This window comes from Mauremys reevesii, linkage group 18 (genome assembly GCF_016161935.1).
Source record: "Mauremys reevesii isolate NIE-2019 linkage group 18, ASM1616193v1, whole genome shotgun sequence".
NCBI lineage: Eukaryota > Metazoa > Chordata > Testudines > Geoemydidae > Mauremys > Mauremys reevesii.
In genome coordinates this window covers 8295444-8316559 of record NC_052640.1, presented here as the reverse complement: position 1 = coordinate 8316559, position 21116 = coordinate 8295444, and the positions used below count along the sequence as shown (strand labels likewise).

Genomic DNA, 21116 nt, shown 5'->3' with positions numbered 1-21116 from the left:
TAGCACTCTAAAAATAACAGTGTGACTATTTCAGCTCTGGCAGAGCTCAGATCCAGGGGACTGGGTGGGCTTTTGAGAATCCATACTGCTACTTGAGCCGCACCATCCACATAACTATTTTTAGTATGTTAGATTGAGCTGAACTAGCATAAGTCGGTCTATCCAGACTGGATGTTCACTCCCAGCTGAAGTGTAGACATACCCTAAATACCTAGCACTATTGTAGCTGTAAAACAGCTGTCATGCTCACTGTTGTTTGTAGTCGACGGAGTTTGACTTGTAAATACCGTCCTCTATAAATTTGTATCACTTCTTAAATATTTGGAAAGGTTGAAAGTTTTTTTCTTTAAATAGTTGCAAAACTAAATATTTTATGGTACCTATAACTTAAGTTTTCTTTTGACTGTTGGGTCTCTATATGGAATCCAGCCAAAGGGCCCAATTGCCTTCAGCTTATAAAAAGTCACCACTATCTTACCTGCTTGGAAAAAACCTCAGATTCCCGTGCAAGTAGTTCTTGAGTCTGGATCTCCTTGCTATGAAGATTTTTCCCTTAATGTAGTAATAATACTTTGTACTTGTTTAGTTCTGCATACGCTAGGAAAGGGATGCTATCAACTTGAAACTGAGTCAGTTTTTTAAAATAAGTTAAAAGTAGTTTCAGGTACTGAGCTTGCTCCAAAGTCTATTCCTGGTATTTTTTGTGACTTTAAGAAACAATCCCTTGTTGCTATGTGAAAGACCCACACAAATAGGGAAACGGATTGTACATGGAAACAGTGAAACTTACTAGGTGTAAGGTGTTTGCTTACTTTAGGCTATCTGACATCTGAAAAGGTTTTTATTTCCTCTAGCTTTTCGCTTGTAGTCAGCTTGCATATTATTTCTAACAGTAACTAAAAAAAAGTCAGACAAAAGTGTAATTTTTAAGTTCAGTATCCCTGTAAGTCTTCTGAACTAATTGCAAAAAGTAATATTCCAAATCATAAAGTTCAAAGTTAGCTGTCTTTTGTTCAAGGACTGACTGTGTTACAATGAGTTGCTATTGGTGATGTGTGTATTTTCAGGACACTGCCATTGTTTTTAATTGTGCACCAATCTAGTGCTCTCTTCATCCATATCTCTCAACATATTTTAAGATGAAATGTAGAGCATGAGATGGAGTTTCAAAGGTCATGCTATTCATTCAAAAGGGGATTGCAGATTTTAAAATTCCACCAGCCATGCTGAGTGCATCTCATTGAATAGCACTGTTTTCATGTGAAAACAAAGCAATATCCTCTTTCTCGTCCTGCAGGAGTGGTGAAGCATAAAAGTTCTATCAAAGTGTTCGTGCAAAAACTTAAATTATTTTCAAAAGTACAGTTGATGCACCCAGAAAAATTCCATACAATTCTGTTCGTACACGTGTGCTCAGCTGCCTACCTGCATTCACCAGACTATGAAGCATCCTTCCAAGGGAGCAAAATAACCTTTATTAGCACATAAGGGAGGGCCATGCACCATCCTTTTTAGTGGCTTTTGCATCAGTCTCCAAAGGCTGTGGTCGAGTGGGTCCAGTTCTGCCCTCAGTTACACCATTGTAAAATGAGAGTAACTGCACTGAACTCTCGGAATCTGGTCCAAACTGTCTAGACGTGCAGTACCTAATCTCATTAAGGTAAACTTAGTCTTTTTACTTTCAATACCATTTGTAGTTCTTTGGCTCATGCCTGACACAAAGCAGAATAACACTCAAAGAGCTGAAATGAGCCATCCTGATTATCACTACAAAAGTTTTTTTTCTCTTGCTGATAATAGCCCCCCTTAATTGATTAGTCTCGTTAGAGTTGGTATGGCAACGCCCATTTTTTCATGTTCTCTGTGTATATATATCTTCCTACTGTATTTTCCACTGCATGCATCCGATGAAGTGGGTTTTAGCCCACAAAAGCTTATGCCCAAATGAATTTGTTCGTCTCTAAGGTGTCATAAGTACTCGTTCTTTTTGCTGATACAGACTAACATGGCTATCACTCTGAAACCAGTCAAAGAGCTGTCTTCATGTAATAGTGACAGTGCTCTGAATAGGGGGACAGTTGTTTAGTTCATTTCCGTTGACCATGGGGAACTCCTCATTAAAAACATTAATGGCAGCATTATCCTGTTCAATAATACTTTTGGTGCAGTATATAATTCCCAGATCACAAACATTCCCTGGCAAAGCAATGAACAAAACCCTATTGAGCGAGGACAAAGAGCTAAAGTGTAAAGAGCAAGCTATGTATGCAACATAAAGAATGAGCTGCTTCAAAGGCACCAAAAAGAAACGTTGATTGTTTCTGAACATAGTGTACTCTGTAAATACTAGACACACCAGGAAAGGTTAAGGTCTCTCCCATTCTTTTCTAAATTCTCCTTTGCTCTGCACTCTTCTGGGGTGTTGGGCCCTGACTTTCAAACCTCTTTCTTCTATTCCCCGCTTAAATCCATGCTTGTGATACTCTTGGGAAAGTGTGTGGGAAATGTTTAATATACAGACGCTCCCCGACTTGTGCAAGCGTTCCGTTCTGGAGTGCCTTGCGTAACTCAAATTTTGCACAAGTCGGAAACATATATCCGACAATTACACACACAAACCCACAAAACCCCTCCTATTTCTAGCTTACAGAACTTTTTCCGTAAATGCGGATTTGCATAAGTCGGGTTTGCGTAACCCGGGGGCGTCTGTATTCCTAGTTTGTGGTCATCTTGGCCTAGAAAATTTAGCCCAACCACAGACTAAAGTGAATCAGTAATAGAGGTCCAGCTTGTTACACAGCCAGGTTTATTCAGGTTGATCCTTTCTCATGCTCATATGATTTGTGCTTTGGAACATCAGTTTCAGAATCTTTGGACTTCACTTGAAATGGGTTGTTATGGATGATAAGTTTGCATCCTGTTCAGTTACTATGTGCCTAGCAGCGCAAAACAACTTGCTGTCAACCCAAGAAAATAATAATTTATACTTTTTATTTAACTGGCTTCCACTTGAATAGCTCAAGTGAAGATTTTTTTATTCTTTTCCCAGATGAGTAAATGTGTTCAGCCCCTCCTCTTTTCTTATACTACCAGATGGGTAGTGCATTAGCTAATACATATCTAGCAAAAATCATATTGCAGAATTAGAGCCAGCTGAATAATAATTGATCAACTAGCATCTGAGAAGCTGTTCAACTGTCAGTTATCTGAGTTTTTCCAATTCTTTGCCCTATCCACCCCTTGCTCTAGGAAAAGTCATCTAAATTAGGATACAGTGACATTTCTGCACTGCAAAAGCATAGAATTCAAAAGGCAGGTAGCTATTATATGTCCATACCGTGACTCTGTCTTCCAAAGATATAAAGTTCCCTCTTATTTGCACGGAGTGATATTTTCCCCCATTTCCAAGAAAATGCACAATTTCTTCCACAGAGACTATATGGGGTTGTTTCCACCTGTTTTGGAAGAAGGTATGGTTCGGCAGGCTAACGGTGGAATTGGGGGGATGCCAACATACCCATGGAAACTTCAGCAGACGTGAATGCTGCTTTGTGTAGCATTAGCTTTATCATTGCCCTTCAACCTTCTGTTTTTCTCAGAGGAGGAGGTAAGGTTCAGGCATGACCACAAGGCATCCCCTGGGATTTGCCGTAATGCGGAGTAAAAACACAGGAAGACCCCAGGCTAGTCTCAGGATTGGAGGGCTGTGCTCTCTTTATCATCCAGAGGAAGGAAAAAACTGCTTACCTGAGAGGGGCTGCTACCTCAAACGCTTGTGTATTAAATTCCATAGATTTCCTGATTAACTTCTGCAGGGGAAAAATGTCCTCGGTCAATATTGTCAATTTCTGATGTCACATTTTCCTCCCAGCCTCATAAAACTAATCTGTTTTATTTTTTCCTTCAGACTAGTTAATCCCAATGTGATCCTTAAGACCTAAGGGAGCTATGTAAAAAAAATAACTCCTGGTGTGGAGTAATACTACTGTATAATAGGCGCTGAAGAAATCCAATCAGGTTGTCTTGTGTTCTGACGTATAGTATTATTTTGTTGAATATATTTATTTGGAAGGTTTATATATTTTGAACATCTTTTCTGTTACTTCTTTGTGTCTTTAAGTCTTCTAATTTTTTCTTAAAACTTTTCACTTCACTTCAACCTACAGGCACAAAGCTGCTATTGGTAACAATTGTGATAAGAAAGGTTTCTGGATATTATTTATAGACATCTCTTTTAAAAAAAAAGTTTCTTTTTATACGCTGAAATTAACCAAATAAATCGATTGCTGATATTAACAAAAATCCTGTTTGAGCCCCCATCTGCCATTGCAGTTTTTTTTTTAAGAGTGTAGAGCATTGTAACCATATCTGAAAATCCTGCCATGTTTGGGGAATGGTCTCTAATGCAGATTTCATTCTGCTGTTGCATTCAGTCAGTGAGACTACAATGAGCACTTAAGAATCAGATGATGCTGTAAAGCTTTTATCTGGCTGAATTTGGCTTTGCAGAGTAGGCTACCTCATTCTGAAAAGGTAACGCAACAGAAATATTGACAGTGCTTACAATGAATGGTGCCCCAAGGTCACTAATATAGCTGAAAAGTCCATTTAAAAATTACCATCTGGCCCTATGGGCTCTGACAAAATACTGTTGTGGTGGCAACAGAGTGACTCTCAGCGAAGCCTCCTCCCTCACTTGCAAAGCAGTTATGACTGTGCTGAACCAATCCAGTTTTACTGAGATCCAGGTTTTACCAGAGCATCCACCCAAAGCTTGTTACTTGTCCAGCCCAATAGTCTTTTGCTTAGAGCACTGTTGGGCTATAACTTTCCATTGCTTTATGTATTATGATTATGGTGATTTAGTTACTAACTAGCTTTGTACATTGCCAGCAAAGACTGAACCAGCATTGTTAATTTAGAATTTTTTGTAAAATAATCATTCTAATCCATGAGCGTTTTTCTGCAAATCAGCTGACAGCTCCATGCTACACTTCCATGGAAACTGATTCCCAAAAAGCCCCTGTACCCCATTTTTGACAAGGCAACTCTTGTTTCCATGGGAATAGCAGCCTCCAGCTGACTCATCAGAACTGTATATTTCAGCTCTGGCTACTAAGTAAGATCACAAAGACCCTGTTTTTTAACTATCAGCTAGACTAAAGAGGCCCCAAAACCCTCTGGTTCTCACTTTGGGGTGAGGGGTTGAAGTTGAAAAGTAGTGTATGTATTTTTAGAAACATTTTTCAATTTCATTAACTTAATTTGCTGTTAATGTTCCCAGATAAAGTTTTTTTTTAAAAAGTAATTATATACCTAAAAGAATATCTTTTATGTTTTAAATTCAAGCATTTAACATTGCCAGTGTAACCTTAATTCTTCCCCCTTGTTTGTCCACCCTGTGCCCTGAATGAGTCCGGGATCCTGGTGGGGGGACGAGATCATGTAAATAAATAGTGTATCATACTGCATATGGCACAAGAGGGAAGAAACAAGATTGCATGGGCAACCATAAATCTGGCACTTCCTCACTCTTGACTTTGCCATCTTAATGGTGTTCACTTACCATAGTCTCTTGTACGTACTTTTGTCCTTTTTTTTTTTTTTAAGTTTTAAACAAACTCTGTTGTGAACAACTGTGGCACCCCTCGTCGCGTGTCATTAGTGTTTGTACCTTGAACCTGCAGGACAGACTTCTGCCACTGAGCTACAGGGCTAACTACAATAGTTGGCAGTAGGAGAAAGCTGTTGTCCCAGCTGGGGTATAGGCTACTGGAGCCAGGAAATGCTCAGGAGTAGCTTGGCACAAATCTTTATTCACTCTTTCTTGGAGTTTGAGGGAGCTGCTGCCCGTTGTGGTGCCCCGAGAAGGGGGATGGGCCCCAAAGCACATGCCAATATGGGAGAAGCCCGGTTCATGCTCACACACACCAGCTGCTGCAGCAGTTCCACATGTTTCCGGTATAGCGTGTGCTGATGATGTCGCTTTATCAGCATGCACCCAGCTCTTTAGAATGTTTGTTGTCAATTATTATTCTGATGTGGTGCCAAAACTTTCCTGAGGCATGCAAGGAAGAGAAGGAATATGGTGATTTTCAAATGTTTATAACTTTATCAAACCTCAACAACTTCATGGGACCAACAAAGGGCACTTCCCTAGCCTGACGGCTTTCTTCCTGCAGAATTTCAAAGACCTGCTGCAAACAGTGGAGGTGTTGGAGCTTCTCAAAAAAAAAAAGAAGTCACAAGAATCTTCTCATAGAAAGTGTTAGGCAACCTAAATATAGAGTATCAGAGGGGTAGCCGTGTTAGTCTGGTTCTGTAGAAGCAGCAAAGAATCCGTCTGTTAGTCTATAAGGTGCCACAGGATTCTTTGCTGCTTCTAAATATAGAGGTTACTACCAAATCAAAATGGATCAATAAATGCTGCTGCACTGGATACCCACACTTGGTTGTCTTGTAATATCAGTAATGCCAAATTCCAGCTTTCTTTAGTGGCACGTTAAGTAATCAGGGAAGCTGGTCTCTGGGAAGCTGGTGTTCTGTCATAATTTCCTCGCCAAACCATGTAATTCCTGGACACAACTTCCATGTGTGCAAGAATGTTCCCCTTTCCCTGCAATCTTTCCAAGAGATTTTAAAGTGATGAAGGTTCAGTTAGAAACACAGGAGCTGAGGTTACAGAATACCTCACATAAAATGGAGGTATGGCAACTGTATCAATTGCATACTATCACTTCTGGATTTCTGGCAACTACTCTTTGCAGATCACCCTGGGACTAGAACACTCCAAAATGCTCTTTTAAAATAATCTCAAGAATCAGACCCTGACCACTGCCTTAATGCCTTTCTCCAAAAAAAGATGCCACAGGTCCCATCTTGCTTTTGTCTTTGACTGCACCATGCTGAGTAGAGTCCCTGTGGTCACACTTAGAATCATTATTGTCTTCCCATGAGCTGCAGTTATTATGGTAGTGCAGTGGAGAGGTGTCTTTAGTGTTGTGTAGCTGCGTCACTCAATGTTGGACTATTAGTAGATTATAAAGCCAGAAGAGACCACTGTGATCATGTAGTCTGTTAGCCATCTCCATCTCTTCAGTGCCACAGAGAACACCTTCTTTACCTCAGTGTGGGTGCTTTGGGGCAGATCCGAGCCCTAGATAACTACTGCCTTACAATCTGTAGAATCCAATGTCTTTATGTTTCTGTTTGTACCAACATTTTATGAGTACCAAAACAGATCCATATTCTCTTTTAAGTGACACATCCCATTGGTCCATTGTCTTGTTCTATAGTATGTCGTCATAGACTCTTGGAAATTCTATCTTGTATGGAAATGTCGGGAGGCTGTTCTCCAGTACTGAGAATCCTGCAAGAAGTTGCAAGGACCTGTACTACAGTGCAGCAGAAAATGCGATAGGAGACAGAATAGCGCCACACAATGTAGAGTTCTCCTTGAGCAACCTTCTCTTAGTGCTGGTTCCATTGTATAAACTTGAACAAAAGCCAACTTCCATTAGGTAACCTTAACAACAGCTTCCAAGTGTCCCGGTCCCGGAGGTTTCCAGCACTATTTGTCTCAACCTTTAGTTAAAGGCAAATGATTTGCTGTCTCTTGGACATTCCCATAATAAGATTTCACCATACTTGGCTACAGTGCACTTCAGTGCTCTGTTTCCTTGCCCTATATAGGGGGAGTTACCGCAGGTGCCTAATTTCCTGTGCCTCAGGAGGTGAATCAAAGTCCACAGTAAAACAAACATCTATTATTCTGTTTTCTTGGAACTCCACTTTTATCTTGTTAAGGGATTAGTGCCTTAAAGCCTGTCTGGAGCTAATGCTTTAAATGTGTTAACTACAAACAAATGAGCACCCTGTGCCCCCGTCCCTGGCTCTCAGCATGGAGGCTGCTGCCTAGAATGCACTCAGACTTTCTATGAATGTTAATGACCAGTTCCAATAATAGGTGTCATTAAATGCTTTAAACAGGTAGTGTGGATGCCTTTTACTTTTTGTGGGCCTGATTCTGCTTTTGTACTGGTTCTACGCTAGTGTAACTCCGTGGACATTATTGGAGTTGCTCCTGATTCACCCAATGCTAGAATTGGACTCTTTATATCTGCAGGGTAACTGTGCGCTATAACTCTGACTCTCATTAATAATAGGTTCCTAGATGTCAGGATGGCAGCGTCAAACCTGGAGAATCAGTTGCACAGTGCCCAGAAGAATCTGTTGTTTCTCCAGCGGGAACATGCCAACACACTCAAAGGTTTGCATGCTGAGATTCGACGACTGCAACAGCATTGCACAGGTAATTACATAAATACTGCCAGCAGTGTTGCTATGACCACTCAGCAGCTCAGCTTTGTGCAGGCTTCACTCCCAAGTCCTCTCCTTCCTGAAGCCATTTGAAACACTATTTCACAATAGTATTTAACCAACTGCACTTCCAGAAGAAGCTTTGTATTATATTGGTTTTATATTTTAGTAATCTCAAAAATCTGCAGGTTCATGCCACTTCTCAGTATTGAAATCTTCATAAAGCATCGTCTCCTGTGTTTTACTTAGCTCAAACAATGTAAATTTCTGAGTACACAAACTGTTGTCATAAATAAAGTACAATTGTTAAAATAACTGAAGAGTGTGTTTTGTAAAGTGTTCTCTCATATTTATTTCATGTACGTTGGCTTACTTGCTAATATGGTAATCTGCAGTGGGTCCCTTAGTTCAAAGTAGAAAGGTTCTGCTATAATTTATTATAGTAAATAATAATGTACAGTAGAACCTCAGAGTTACGAACTGACCAGTCAACTGCACACCTCAGTTGAAACCGGAAGAATATAATCAGGCAGCAGCAGAGAGACCCTCCGACAAAAAAGCAGTACAGTACTGTGTTAAAAATAAACTACTAAAGGAATAAAAGCAAAGCAGCATTTTTCTTCTGCATAGTAAAGTTTCAAAGCTGTAGTAAGTCAATGTTCAGTTATAAATTTTTTTGAAAGAACAACCATAATGTTTTGTTCAGAGTTATGAACAACCTCCATTCCCGAGGTGTTCGTAACTGAGGTTCTACAGTATTGCTGTTTTAAGGGCTTATAAAAATGTTTGTAGTGCAAAATATGTATGTATGGTCTAGCAAAACTATACTTTGCACTCAGGTCTAATGTGTTGGTGAAAACTGATTTTGATTTAGTAGCAAAGGTCACTCTTGCATTTCTACTGGCTCCATTTAATATTAATTATTATACCAGCACCAAATGAACCATAGAAACCCTGTTAGGTCCCAACTAGTGTGTATTCCCAGCAGGATTTTTCCCTATAGTATATTCTCCAAAGCTCTGTCCAGTCAACAACTTTTGAGAGAATATTTCACAGTATTAGTGTACAAGTGTACTTTGGGCTCAAGCAAAATATAGCCTATTAAACTAATCAATGGCAAACAATGCTAATAAGTGAACAATTGGACAGAACAGATTTTAGTCATGAAAATCATTTTAAGTATTTACATAATAAACATGTCAGAACACTTAAGTTTTGGGTTTAATTTTATTGAATTAACATGTGCAGCTGCAGGATACAGGGGTAGTTTGGGGAGCATTTTCTGTAGCTATCTTTTAAATCTGTTGAAGCAGCCTTTTGCTACTAGAAACATCTATGAATGCAAAAGACAGTTCTAACCTCTTTGCAGATATGCTCTATTTTAATCATATGTAATGTCCAAAAAATAAAACGTTTCTTTTTTAGATTTGACCTATGAGCTGACTCTGAAAAGTTCGGACCTGACAGGTAAGAAATGCAGTGCAGGTGATGCTTTTCATGCTCCGGTTAACATCTTCCATCTTTGGGGCGGTGGGGAGGGGTATGGCATGCATTTTATTTTTTTAATTTTTTTTACAACACAAGTATATAATAATACTTTTCACTTAGAATTTATAGTGCCTTCCAACCCAGGATCCCAAAATGCTTTCTTTCTTGCTAAGCTTAATTTCTGAACGCTTGTGAAGTGTTCCTATCCCAGGGTCACAAAAGAAGCCTATGGAAGAACCAGGAATAGAACCCAGAACTGCTGACTCCCATTTCTTTGTTTTAACCACCAAAGCATCATTTCCCTTTTCCAGTACAAGACAACAGAAACTATAAATACTCTCACTCTGCCCATAAATCACATTCTTGAAACTGTGTGAATACTGTAGCTGCATCACAGATCTGGAGAAAACTGCCAGGCATTTCAGATGCGCTGTGCTTCAGCTGCTGATACTTAAGAGCGTAATGCTTGCTGGAGATAACCCTTAGACTAGGAAAAGGGTACAAACAGTTAGGCCTCACAACACGCCTTTATATTAAGTATTTGATTGTACCTATTTTACAGAAGGATAAGGTGAAATATGAAGAGATCAAATGATTTGCCCGAGGTGTCACGCCATGGCAGTGGGGCAGCCAGGAATAGTGCCCAAGAGTTCTGACTTCAAGAGCATTCTTCTAACCATTAGCTCACCATAACATTTATAGACTTTCTAATGTGGTACAGCCAGGCATTCTCCTAGCCAGGTCAATGAGTTCTTGTTACTCTTCGTGGCCTAGCAGGATTTGCAAAATGACTTAAATTTGGGAGTGTTCAGCAATGAAAATTTACTATAATCTCTGGCTACTTTCCTAGAACAACTGAGCTATCTTCATTTTTATTTCAAGTTGGTATCATCAACTGGGTATCTTCCCCATCCTAAGCTGCTGAATGTGACATTGATCTTGTATCTAATTTTTTGTTTAACTAAGAGCTATCTTGTTAGCTTTTAAACTACGAAGTGGTCAGTGTATTTCCAGAAGTTAGCCTTTGGGATATTCTGACATTCTGAGAATTAATTTTAAAGACAGGAGTTGCATTGTTCATTTTTACCTAGCGGCTATAATTAGCTTGAAACCATTTACTTTTCCTGTTCTTCTAGAAAATGGTAATTCAAGAAGTGATGAACTCAAAAGAAAATGTGAAGCACTTGAAGCTCAGCTGAAAGTCAAAGAGGCTGAAAATAATGAATTATTAAAGGAACTGGAACAAAAAACTGCAATGATAATGGTGCTGGAAAACACCATCAAAGAAAGAGAAAAGAAGTATTTAGAAGAGTTAAAAATGAAAAGCCATAAGCTAAATATGCTATCAAGTGAACTAGAGCAGCGAGCAAGCACTATTGCATATCTAACTTCACAACTGCATGCTACCAAGAAAAAGCTTATGAGTTCAAGCGGGACTTCTGATGCCACCCCATCTGGAAGTCCAGTATTGTCCAACTACAAGCCAGCTCCTCCCAAAGATAAGCTACCTGAGACTCCCCGACGCAGAATGAAAAAGAGTCTGTCAACACCACTAAACCCGGAGTTTGAAGAGGCCTATAGATTAGGATCGGATAGTCGAAAGCTGCTGTTGCGAGAGCCTGTTGATGCTATGCCTGATCCCACTCCATTTTTATTGGCCAGGGAAACTGCAGAGATCCACCTGATCAAAGAAAGGCCTTTAGTTATTCCACCCATTGCTTCAGAACGCACATCAGGCGAATCTCACAGTCCGGCAAAAGAGAAGCAGCACAAGGCGCATATTGGTGTGGCACATCGAATTCACCATGTAACAAAAACCCAGCCTCAGCCTGAGGTTGAAACATTAGCAGTGGATCAGGTCAATGGAAGTAAAGTGGTCCGAAAGCATTCAGGGACAGACAGAACTGTTTAAGTGAAATGATTGATGTGATGCTCTATTATTCTGTTGCTGTTTATGCACTGTGATCAAATAGGATAAATCTCATCTGCAGTAAAGTTTCTTTTAATGCCCCATGCATGCCAAATTTTTTCCAGATCTGTCATTAATAATTATCCTACTTCAGTGAAACACAAATGAGACTGTTCATATTGCAAAGTATATAATTACTAAATGCTGTGGCCAAATCTAGGTGTACCTGACTGCTTGCTTCTAAGTACTACTCCATTTACTATAACTGCGTATGTGGACAAAAGCACAGGCTACAGTCTGCATTATTAATCAACATTAATGAAAAAAGATACTAATTATAAACCTCCAGCAATATGTATTGGCTGTTAATGTTTAAAATGTCAATGTTCCTTTGAAGTCTTGATGGTGTGTATGTAGCATTTCATACACAGACTCTAACTTTATGACAAAGCCTTTCTTATGGCAGCATTGAAAATAATGCAGATGTGATGAGAGAACTTTTTTCAGGTGGTCCTGATCAAACTGTGTTCATATTTTTGTTACATTTCTCTCCACTATTACAAAATTTACCAACAAACTTTATTTTATTAATCCTGTATTTTGATTTGTGTCCTCTTCTTCATTCTTTTTAACAGTTTCAAATGGTCATAATATATAACTGACTCTGGTGGGAGTGTAAGAAAGGAAACACCACTTGAAAAACTATTCTGTAAATCTTCATGGAGAGAGTATGAACACTGTCCTAATGGAAAGCAGGCTCCTGTTTTGGAGTTTAGAAATTGAATGGTTAATATTAATCTTACACTAATTAATACTTTGCACTATGGTGCCTTTTGTACAAGGCTCTGAAAACGCCTTACTAAGGTGTAAAAATAATACACTGCACAAAAAGTGCACTATTGAAATGTTTGTTTTTATACTTAGCCTGTATACTGTATACAACAGCATAAAAACCATCAGACCTAACCCATGATTTATTTGTTTTTGTTTTAAGTTTGAAAGAACTTTATGGAGACACCAGGCTCACTCTGTTCTGAGGCACACTCACGGAAGGATGCAAAACCCAAATGGTATTTTTAGAGTTATCTGAGAATGTTAACCTTGGGAGCCCTTCATCCCATTCTCAATGTTTCAAATGGTTTGGAGAATTCCATTACTAAAAGTGTCAATTATTAGCAAAGTACAAATATTCTGTTGGGTTTTTTAGAGGATGGGGATCTACGGTTCAAAGGAAAAATTAGTTACTAAACTGTGAGACAAAAAAAGGGAATGTTTTCCTTTCTAACTCCCAATTTTAAAAACTGTTTTGGTTTAGTGAGATCTAGTAGCAAATAAACAAATATTTAAGTAGTTTATCCTCAACCCCCTCATTCCAGATGTTTGGAAGATGGCCCTAGTTTGCAGTTCTGTAGCACACTTTCAGCCATAGATCTCAAGGTACTTTACAGCAGTGGATAAATCTCATACTCATTTTAACCTGTGTCTTGAAATGACTTACCCAAGCGACCACAGGAAATCAGTACTAGAGAACCTGGCTTTCCTCAGGACATTGTCATGCTGGTACTCAAAGGATGGGAGGAACAGTGTTGTCTTTGACTTGTCCTGTGTGACTCCTATGTTCTCAACAATACTTCATCTCTCCCAGTAACATACCAGCTGCTTGCCCATCACCCTCCTCCTTCCTTTCCCCTACCCCAAATACATACACACACACAAATAGAAACTGAGCAAATGACTACTCCGAAATGCTGGTAGGTCTATAATGTGCCTTTACCAATTCAAAATACAATACTTGTTAAAGCTAATAAAAGAAACCTCTTCTTAGGAGAGGTTGGAAGTAAGTACTTATCCTTTAGACTAAGGACATTATAGATCAGCCAGTGCTCTGGAAAGTAATCCAACTTCCCATGCCTGAGTCTAAAGATGAGATGCCTGAGTCTAAAGTAAGGTGCAAGATTGAATCTACAATATCAAAACCAGTCTGTGGCATGACTGAACAACACACCTCTTTGCTCTCTGAGCATGGAAAGAATCTCTTCTAAAGGAAGACAGTAGCAGGGGGAAGTGAAAAAAGTTTCTTATTATACCAATCTATGACAGTATTTATGTGTGAAATTATTTTGTTTTAAGAACTCTCCAGCCTAAAAGGCTAAAACCTTTATTTTTCAAAAGTATAGAAAAAGTTAGATACAAATTGACATAAATGGCTAAAATTCTTTAAATGTGAAGACAAAATTAAATATAAGTTAAATTGCATGGTGCTTTATATTTACTAAATCTTAATGTCTTAGGAAAAATTGCTGTGAATTCTCTTGAAAACGTGCGGCACAAAAAACTTGATCCTGTGCTTCTTGGCTTAATTTGACTTCATAAGTTGTTCTCAGCTATCCACCAATGCATTTTGGGTGTGGGAAATGGACAGTTTAAGGTGTCAGTCAGAGTTCAAAGTGAGACAGACCCCTTGCAGCACCCAGTGGGAAATATGCTTTACGGTTGAAAGATCGGCTTCAAAAACTAAGCCAATGCCCATGGCATTTCTTCTCATGGAGGTTGTGTACACAGGTGTCCGGAATGTGTTCTAAAGACAAGAGAAAAGCAGGTATTGTTTGAAGTACCAACAGGGGCTCATGACTCTGCAAACTAATCACATGAATAAGGATCCTTAAGGATTAGGGTTTGCAGGATTGAACCCTTGTGCCTTTAGTAAAGGTGATATAAGAAGCTTGCATTCACTATTGGAATCCTAAATCTGTAATACTAAGACAGCCTTAATTTAAATCACTGGCTGGGGCAGATAGGGGGACAGGGATGTATCAGCTTCCCCAATTTTCATTTCATACAGTAATCCTAATTGTCCAAAACTAAATGTGTCACCAACTGATAGCAACTAACACCAGAGAAATCTAATTAAGAAAGAGACAAGGCATCATTTTTGTATTTCACACACAGTCATCTCTAAAGCTATTTTGTTATTAAAACAATCACATCTGTATGTGCTCTGCCTGTGGTAATAGGAAAGAGCCTGTCAATCTGTCCTTGAGGGAAGATGTTCATACCTGTAGTTTGAGCCGATGTGATTCAATAGGAATTATCTTTAGAATAGGTAAATCTACCGTCAAGACTTTGGGCTTGCTCCGAGCAAGACAGCAATTCTCAATGTCCCAGTCTGCTCCTTCCAGATACAGACCAGAAACAAAGCATCCTGCAGCAAGTAGAAAAGCAACATTTTGCTAAATGAATCCATTTTAAAAGGATTCTTTTTTGTAAGGCACATTCTCTCTGGACGAGCTAGACCTTGTTACTAGATTTCCAGCAACCTCAGCGCACTGAAATACTATAAGTGACTCTTATGTTTACTTATTGTGAATCAGATAAGCCAGTTTCATACATTTAATTTTAAAAACTGCATCTTTAATTATACTATCTAGGCTGAACATTTTTAAAGGCGCTCAAGCCTTAGGGCATAAACCAGCCACTGAGTGCCCTGGGGCATGTTAGTGCATAGCACCTCAACACCTGTGTACTATATGGAAATTACCTCTGTCCAAGAAGGGCTATCAGAGGTGATGGACACCTGGGCTGCACTGATACAGCACTTCCTGTGTCTTTGGTGAATTAATAATTAGACTGGAAAAATGAAAATTTTGACAGAAAGGAAACTACAAAAATGTGCAAATATTTTCCCTGATTTGTAGACCAGTTCTGATCACTCCAGCCTAGCAGTAATCTGTCCAAAGATTTTTCTATTAAGGAATAAACCCTTAGCAGTACTGTCGGCTGGTATTTTTACTGATGAGCAAGCTAAAGTAGAGAGTTTATACTTGCCTAAGGTCAAAAAGAAAGCTGCTAGCACAGCAATAAAGGCCTCCCAGGAGTCTTGACTCCCAGCCCTCTGTCCTAACCTTTAAGAGCTTAGGCTCCAAAATCCCACGTTCACTAAGCCCTTGCTCAACTGCTGCCTAAACTCACTCAGTACCCAAGATCTTCCTGTAAAAGGTCCTTAACTGCCTATGTATCCATCCCTGGGCCCGTGCATTGCTGTGTCCCTCTAGGTGTCCACATGCCTAGGCCCCAGTGTGAGCCAGAAAATCCACTGATCTTGCTTGCAGGGCCTGAGCTAGGCAAGCTCAGAGGTCACCTAATGCCACACACCATGGGAGGAGGATCTTCCTCATAAGTTGTAGCCCAGTGATTAGGATACTCAGCTGGGATATGAGAGACTCCCTGACTTCAAGTCAAGTGTCCCGTCCCCCCCCGGGATTTAACCAGAGATCTGGCATCTCTCATATGAGTGCCCTAACCACTGAGCTAGTCCAGATTCCCTCAATCTCTCCTGTCAAAGCAGTTCCACTATGTATAAATAATGAAAGAGGAAAAATGGAACAGAGTGCATGAGGCTGGTAGGTAAGGCACTCACCTGACAGACCCAGCATCTAGTCCTCTGTGCCAGTGACTTGCTAATAATTTATATGAAGTGCAATCGCTTCAACGAACGCAATTGAGGGAGTTCCCCACATCAGACTATCCTATGTGCCATGGTTAGGGCACTCACCTAAGAGGTGGAAGACTTCTGGTCAAATCAGGCACGGGGGAACTTGAACTGGAGGTCTCCCACATCCCATGTGAGTACCCTCACTATTGGGCTAAAAGTTAGAAGGCTGGTGGTGGTCCTCTGTTTCTTGCAACAAATACCTTAGGCACCTGACTCCAGGAGAGGTTTCCAGCTGCAGAGCACAGCACTAGCTGCTTCTCTGCTACCTGGACTTAGGGATGGGGCCTAGCACAGACCCCTCTCCTCCACCGCTGGCACTGGCTAGCTCAGGCGGCCCCTGCTCAATGTACTGCTTTTTGTGACTTCCATTCTTAGGCACTTGTCTCCCCACATTGATTGTACAGGGAGCCTAGGCCCCAAACCCAGGCTTTGTGAATCCTAGTGATTTTTCTAGGAACCTAAAAGTTAGCTGTTGTGATGTTCAACATCAGTCCCTTTCAGGGCTGCGCTACCCTAGAAAATTAGAACAACTCAGTGACATCGCTCAGGGGTGTGAAAAATCCATGCCCCTCAGCACTGTAGTTAAGCTGACCGAAGTCCCCAGGCAGACAGTGCTAGGCTGACGGAAGAACTCTTCCATTCCCTAGCTACCACCTCTCAGGGAGGCGGATTTACTACAGTGCCAGGAGAACCTCTCCCTCTGCTGTACTGTCCACAATGAAGTGCTACAGCAGTGTAGCTGCAGCTGTGCCACTCTGGCATTTTATATATGGACAGAGCCTAACTCTCATTCCTGCTGAATACCTTGGCATCAGTTCCTTCCACTGAATGGTCATGCGTGTCAGACAAATCCTAGTTCTTGGCTGCAAAGGCATAAGTTAAAACAAACTAACACTTATTACCTTTATAAAATGGCCAAATATTGTGTTTGCAGCCCAATTAACAACCGCTTTTGCAAACTCTGCACTGGAAAGTGCTACCTTGCCCAGGGCGCTCGGTGACTTCCTCTGCAGTACCATACTGGGTCACTTGTGTGTACAGGGTGGAGCGATCCAGCGGCCAGCCATTTCTCCTACAGGTGGCTTGAACAAGAGCTGTGAGATAAGACTCGGGAATATGTAGTCCTGAGAGCCACATAACATTTGGTTCGCCCTCATTAACCTGGAATCAATCACAGGAGACCTCTTTCAATTCTGAACTGCTCTGTCCCATGAGGAAACTGCCTGCTCCTCTTTCAAAAACCAGGGGTTCAGTGCTAAGCACCTGCAGCTGTCACTGACTTTAAATGGAAGCTGCAGATGCTAAGCATCTCTAAAGATTGGCCAATGAATCTTATCTCATCAGCACACTGCAATGCTTCAGTAACGCTGTGCGTGGTGTCACTACTGTAACTGAATGGGTTTGTTTCAAATAGCTTTTAGTTAAAGCATTTTGTGTTAGGTGTTGAATCCTATAGACTGACTCTAATTTGGGCAGTAACTAATGCAGATACAGAAGAGGGTTTCTCTGTTCTCTTACTCACCCAGGAGATGTACTGGTTATACCTATTCCTAAAGTAAATCATCCAATTTCCAAGTGTTTTTAGCGTGTCAGGTGCCAGCTTTCTCCAGATGCTAGGGATCTGTCCATTAAAGAGAGCCCGGGCCACTTCATCCAGTTCACTGCTCATTCCAACTTCCCCAGCCAAGGCCTGGTGAGAGAATTTGCAGACACAGAACTCAAGAATTTCAAAGCCCAAACAGATTTAAATGAGGAGGATTCCCTTTGAAACCGAGTATTCTTACTCTTTGTAGTTCTGCCAGAGATCTTGTCATACGAATGATCAGTTTGTTAAAACGTTCCAATTCCTGCAACAGCACAACTGTTGTTGGTGAAATTTCTATTCCCAAAGTCTTTCTTATCTGGTCAAGATCAAATATTTGAGGCATCTTGTTTTCTATGTCCTTTGCAACCTGTCCAATGTATTCATCACGACCAATTCCACTGCCAGATTCCCCTGTAATGAAAACAGTTTAGCCAGCGCTAAATAACTGTTACGTTTTCTATTAGTCTAAATTCAATATTAGATTAATTCAAATGTTTCCTATAGATTTTTAATATAAGCAGATTCTTGTTCCTCTCCTGCACCATCTTGCACATGGGCACTGTAGTGGGGTGATCACCCCGCTCTGGCCCTGGAAGGCCACGCCCCAATCAGGGCTCAGCTGGCCCTTATAAGAGGGCATTGGGCCAGGAGCAGAGTCAGTCTCTCTCTGCCTCTAGAGAGGGAAGGGCCTGGCTGCTTAGGAGCTCACAGGGTACCTAGAGTGGAGCAGGGCTGGGGGAAGGCCAGAGTAGCTGGGGAGCTCCGGCCTGGAAACCTCCCAGGCTGCAGGCCTTGTTAAAAACCCAGAAGGGTACTGGGGTTGCAGAGGGCAGCCCAGGGGTAGGCCAAGGCAGCAGGTCCAAACCCCCCTTGCCTGTGATGAGTGGCTTGTACACTGCAGTCTGCCCCAGTGACTGGGGGCTAGATGGTGACTGGCAGTAGCCTGATGGTTGTCCAGGGAATTAGCTCTTTCCACTCATTTCTCCACCTTCAGTTCCTTCACTTGGATTCCGGGAAACAGTCCAATAGTCCTTGCCCTTGCCCGCTGTATCAGGGGTGGACCGCATATGCCTGCATTCTCCACCACTCTTGGAATGGGGCAATGCTCACCTCTGCAGCGCCTCCTGCTGGCCTCCTGGGGAATTAGCTCACCAGCCTCCGGAGCGCCCTCTGCCGGCCAGGGTCTCGCCTTTCGCTGGCCCCCGTGTCCCTCCCGGACCCCAGTGCCCCTTTCTCTTGGGGGCTGCCCCCTGGCAGTACGCCCACAGTATCTGGGTCTCCCCACCCACTATCCCCACCTCGCCTCAGGATCAGGCTACTGCCAGTCACCATCTAGCCCCCAGTCACTGGGGCAGACTGCAGTGTACAAGCCACTCATCACAGGCAAGGGGGGGTTGGACCTGCTGCCTTGGCCTACCCCTGGGCTGCCCTCTGCAACCCCAGTACCCTTCTGGGCCTTTAACGAGGCCTGCAGCCTGGGAGGTTTCCGGGCTGGATCCTTCCCCAGCCCTGCTCCACTCTAGGTACCCTGTGAGTTCCTAAGCAGCCAGGCCCTTCCCTCTCTAGAGGCAGAGAGAGACTGACTCTGCTCCTGGCCCACTGCCCTCTTATAAGGGCCAGCTGAGCCCTGATTGGGACATGGCATTCCAGGACCAGAGTGGGGTGATCACCCTGCTACAGGCACCCTGCTGTGCCCACATGGAGCCATGCTGAAGTCAGTGGCCATGCAAACACAACAGGCTTCCCATGTGTAAGAAGTTACAAGACCAAGGTCTTAGACATTCATGATTTACTTTTTGTTTGCAAGAACTGTATTCTAGGTGACGAAATCATACCTGTTTGAGGTTGCAGCTCAAGAAGATGAGACCACATGTCTCGAGCAGCCTGTGTATAGTATCCGATTTCAGCATTGGGGTGAAGCCCAAACACCTCTGGGGTATTAGCAAGTGGTAGAGATTCTAGCTCCTCTATAACACAAAAATACATGAGGCTCATCAAAATGCAGTGTATTAAGATACAGCTACCAGATTTACTTGTGTGAAGGGTGTTTAGTTTACAATTTTAATACATTCTTTACTTTTTAAACCTTAAAGATTTTATAAAGAGAAGTGTGATGAGCTGACCACTAGACTCTCGCAGATCTACACGGCTGGCCTTCTTAGCCAAGGGAATAAAACCATTTCAATCAATGCACACAATGGATGGCTGAAGTTTGCTACAGCCCTTATATAACAATAGAAATACAGAAAGGAAAACATAAGTGTAGGTAGAATTTTTAAATACTAACTTGTATGGAAGGAAATGCATTTCTTACCAACAAAGTCATCCTTTGAACTCCCTGCTGGGATTTTATAATCAACCTCTTCATTTTTATAAAAATGGAATGGTTGGAATGTGTCAAATATGAAATCCCCTAAATACTCATCCATATATATTGTCAGAATGCGACGATCAAAGCTGTCAATTGCACGCCCACCGTACATGACCTAGAAATTGGTGAAACTATTTTTATGTAACATGCTTATTTGCAACAAGTAGATTTTAAAACTTTTGAAAACATCAAAGTATTTTTGGCTGTTACATACTGCCCCTCCGAGAGGAAACCCTGTGCTTCTCTGGTAACTCCTCCTAATGGGGCAAAAGCAGGAAGTGCTTGGACACTAGGGGGAGTCTAGAGATGGCTGCCAGATTGTGAAGATCATGGCAGGGATGGTCCTCTCAAGCTTGATTACTGCAAGGACCACAAAGGGTCAAGTGCTCACTAAGGGTATGGCTACACTTGCAGCTGTACAGCACTGGGCGTTAAACCTGTCTTCGTACAGCTGAGTAGGGAAAGCGCTGCAGTCTGTCCACACTGACAGCTACCAGCGCACTGTCGTGGCCACATTTGCAGCGGCATTGGGAGTGGTGCATTATGGGCAGCCATCCCAGCGTTCAAGTAACTGCAAAGTGCTTTTCAAAAGGGGGGACGGGGGAGGAGTGTGACAGGGAGCATGGGGGAGAGAGAGAGTGGATTTTTGGAGCCGACACTGTATCAGCTCCCTGCCTTGCAAGTTCTGACCCCCTCCCGCACCCCTCTCTCACTCACTGAAAGCAAACAGCAGCTGTTTGTTTGTTTCTCACAGACCAGATAAGCAGCCCATCTAAACGGACCCTTCCCCTGTGCTGCTTCTCTCCTCAAGCAAACACTAGCTGTGGGCGTTCCAACGGGAGCCCCCTTGCCTCTGCTCATTCACAGCAACCAGGAGCTGTGTTTGTTTTTTTGATAAGCAGCTCCCGGAGCCCGGAGTTCACAACAAAACAAAGAGAGGCATCACAACAAA

The 21116-nt window shown here is 41.8% G+C and overlaps 2 protein-coding genes across 9 annotated transcripts in view; one reads left to right on the top strand and one right to left on the bottom strand.

Annotated features, from left to right (window-relative positions):
- CCDC92 (coiled-coil domain containing 92) overlaps positions 1–12689 on the top strand; it is a 198553-nt gene extending 185864 nt beyond the window's left edge. For all 5 annotated transcript variants that reach the window (XM_039505088.1, XM_039505087.1, XM_039505090.1 and 2 more), the window contains 3 exons: positions 8166–8311; positions 9745–9786; positions 10944–12689. In XM_039505088.1, the coding sequence (XP_039361022.1) occupies positions 8166–8311; positions 9745–9786; positions 10944–11719 (964 nt within the window). In that variant the 3' untranslated portion in view covers positions 11720–12689. The remainder of the gene's footprint in view (positions 1–8165; positions 8312–9744; positions 9787–10943) is intronic.
- Positions 12690–13752: 1063 nt separating this feature from the next.
- Positions 13753–21116, bottom strand: part of DNAH10 (dynein axonemal heavy chain 10) — a 95012-nt gene continuing 87648 nt past the window's right edge. Inside the window, exons 73-79 of one of the 4 annotated variants that reach the window (XM_039505084.1) lie at positions 20108–20279; positions 19629–19760; positions 17993–18204; positions 17731–17898; positions 17189–17369; positions 14773–14918; positions 13753–14294 (exon numbers count right to left, since the gene is read on the bottom strand). In XM_039505084.1, the coding sequence (XP_039361018.1) occupies positions 14148–14294; positions 14773–14918; positions 17189–17369; positions 17731–17898; positions 17993–18204; positions 19629–19760; positions 20108–20279 (1158 nt within the window). In that variant the 3' untranslated portion in view covers positions 13753–14147. The remainder of the gene's footprint in view (positions 14295–14772; positions 14919–17188; positions 17370–17730; positions 17899–17992; positions 18205–19628; positions 19761–20107; positions 20280–21116) is intronic. The other 3 variants (XM_039505085.1, XM_039505086.1, XR_005589556.1) reach the window with 3 other exon arrangements.